The 2,827-nt window shown below is 47.6% G+C and overlaps 1 protein-coding gene across 1 annotated transcript; it reads left to right on the plus strand.

Annotated features, from left to right (window-relative positions):
* The first annotated feature begins 518 nt into the window (after positions 1-518).
* G0S2 (G0/G1 switch 2) lies at positions 519-1,777 on the plus strand. The gene is made up of 2 exons (XM_033152917.1): positions 519-630; positions 1,056-1,777. Exon 2 carries the CDS (start codon positions 1,094-1,096, stop codon positions 1,412-1,414), a length of 321 nt encoding a protein of 106 aa, XP_033008808.1. The 5' UTR covers positions 519-630; positions 1,056-1,093; the 3' UTR covers positions 1,415-1,777.
* Positions 1,778-2,827: the final 1,050 nt, after the last annotated feature.

Raw genomic sequence — 2,827 nt, forward strand, 5'->3', positions numbered from 1 at the left:
CCTTGCAAAGCCTTCATGCCCTTTAGCGCAAGGCTGTTTTATTAGAGTGGGGGGAGTGAAGGTCATCCTAACACTGGCACCCGCGCACGTCTCCGCCTGCTTATTCCCTGGCTGCGCAAAAATGGGCTGACCCTCCGACCTTTGCAAAAAGAAAAGAAAAGATCCCGTCTGAGGGCCCGCCGTTTGCTACGTGACACACAACTACACCCCTCTCTCCTGGCGCAGGAGACGGGCTGATTGGGCGGCTTTGGCCGGCCTCCCCCTTCCCGTCTCCTTCCCCGGGTCACTGGCAGCTGGCGCCCACCCCAACCCTGCGCCTTGCCAGCTCGCGCGTCCCGGGAGGGTCCCGTCCCCTAAGCCCGCCGTGTGCTCGCGGCGTGCTCGGCGCATGGGCAGCCAGCCCCCTTGGCCCTCCGCCTGCCTGAGCGACCTCTTGCAACTGACTCGGTCCGGGGGCGGGGTTTCGCCCAGCGTGGGGAATATAAAGGCCCGGCCCGCGCGCTTGCAAAGGCAGGCAACAGCTGAGCAAACCCGAGTGCCTGGTCGGATCTAAAGAGCAGAGAGGAAAAGCACCGCTGTTGCTTAAACAAGAGATCTCTCGAGGCAAAGATTGACAGCTCTGTGGTTCTGGTGAGTACGGCGGATTTCTGTTTTCTGAAAGCAAAACCAGGATGTTAAACGACAGGCGCCGAGATAGGTCGATGACTGGCGGCTCAGTTCACCCAGGTCCAGTTTGGGATGAGGGTTGTGCAGAGCGCGATTTGAATTCCTCGAATTAAAGATTTGCAAGCGTGGGGCTGCATGGGGGTGGGAATTCTCCGAGCTCCCATGCTTTTTGCATTGGTAAGCCTTATGCATGCGTCCTGCGGTGAGACAGGTAGATAATCTGAACTGCATTGTAATTGCAGAGATAATGTGGCCATTGTAAGTTGCACTTCTGTAAGTGCTGTCGGTTTCTTCAAAGTAAGATCATCTTGTGGGATTTTTATTGCCGGGGGGACTACATCCTTTGAACTGCAACTGATGTCTTTTCCGTTTTCTGCTTTGCTCTGCAGGTCTCTGTGACTCGCTGTGTCTACTCCCCTAGCTAACCATGGAGACGATGCAGGAGCTGATTCCCTTTGCCAAAGAGATGCTGAGCCAGAAACCCAACGGGAAGATGGTCAAGCTGTACATGCTGGGCAGCGTGCTGACGTTCTTTGGTGTGGTCATTGGCCTGGTGGAGACGGTCTGCAGCCCTTTCGCCTCCGAAGAGAGGCAGGAGGAGGAGGAGAGGGAGAAGAAAGAGGAGAGACCTGCCACCCCCCTGACAAAAGAGGAGGTTGTGCCTCAAAAACAGGAGGGTGTAACACTGGAAAAAAGCAAGCAGGTGCTAGCAGTGAGAAATTTGGTGAACCGGCAGCATGCATCGTAAGAGCACCTCCAGAGCCTGCAAGAACGTGGTGACCTGAAATGCACAGGACATTCCTCGCCCCATTCCTTCTTGACAGTGTAGTTTCCAGAAGGCAAGAGAACTGTTATTTGTACGCGAGACTGCAGATGCTAACGGACTCTGTACCTAAAACAAGACAGTTTTATTTTGCTGCCATGCAGCAGTTTTAACTACACATCCATTTCAATCTACATACCTGTTCTTTAGGTATGGATATGTGAAGCTTGTAGCATCTTGTACCCGCCTTTGTGTGGGGTGGTTGTTTTTATATTATTGTTATTATTATGATAACTATGCATACAATTTACATACATTTTCATTTTAAATAAACTATTTTATACCTGACACTTTCGGCTTTGGTCATCTTGCATTGGTGGGGGATCTTTCACCATCGTTTACTGGGTTTTGTAGAACTTAGTTTTATGAAAGTACGCTTAGGGTTGGGGCAATTGGTCTGCGTTCCTGAGCACTCTTGACTGAGGGGGGAAATGGTGTCCACTGTCACTGAAGCAGTGAGATACTGCCAAGGAAAAATATGTTTGGGGTTGAGTTTAAGTGTCTGAATTCTGAAACCTTTCATCAGAATACAGGAATATTTGGCTGGTAATTTAGGAACTGAATACTACAACAAGAATGGGGAATTTGGGGCCTTCCATAGGGCATCGAACTCAAAACTCTCATAAGCCCAGCTGGCCTAGCAATATATGGTGGGGGAAAGCACATGTTTTCCATCCCTGTACTAGGGAACCTGAATATATCAGGAGGGGGAAATGGAGATGTCCCAATAGCCTAGGGTTGCCATATTTCAAAAAGTAGAAATCCAGATGCAAAAAGTTGTTGAGCTTTTCTTGGGAAAGTTGTTGAACATTTGGGGGGAAATCACCCAAAAAGAAAATTTCCTGGTTCTGCTTCCAAAAACCCACACATTTTGCCGATTTTTTAAAAAAATTGAAACAATTAATACAATGTTTAAAAATCATGAAATATTTGTCAGTTAATTTGGTGTTTCAAATTCACTAGATCATTTGTGCCTTTCCCAGCCTGGAAACTTCATTAGGCAGTTCCTCTTTGCCCTGTGCTTTGTCATCTTTTGGCTTTAGCACGTAGCTTGCTACAAAGGGATCCTCTGGAGTATACTTCTGCAGTCACGGTGCTGCCTTATATTGATAACTATACTGTAACAATGTAAAGTGTATTAACTTACTAATTTGACTACACTCCATGAGAAAATAGAGGAAACATAATAGATAATTGGATCAAGTATAATTTTAATTAGATTCAGCCAGGTTTAGGAATTTCCAATGGGTTGGTTTTGGGGGTTGTTTGTTTGTTTGTGTTTGTTTGTTTGTTTGTTTTTAAGAAATGAGGTGTCACTTTCCTTCTGCAATGGACCCA

Source organism: Lacerta agilis, chromosome 6 (assembly GCF_009819535.1).
Source record: "Lacerta agilis isolate rLacAgi1 chromosome 6, rLacAgi1.pri, whole genome shotgun sequence".
Lineage (NCBI taxonomy): Eukaryota > Metazoa > Chordata > Lepidosauria > Squamata > Lacertidae > Lacerta > Lacerta agilis.

Excerpts from the sequence above, each read along its gene's own strand:
- G0S2 (XM_033152917.1), top strand. The coding sequence starts at position 1,094 with ATGGAGACGATGCAGGAGCTGATTCCCTTTGCCAAAGAGATGCTGAGC.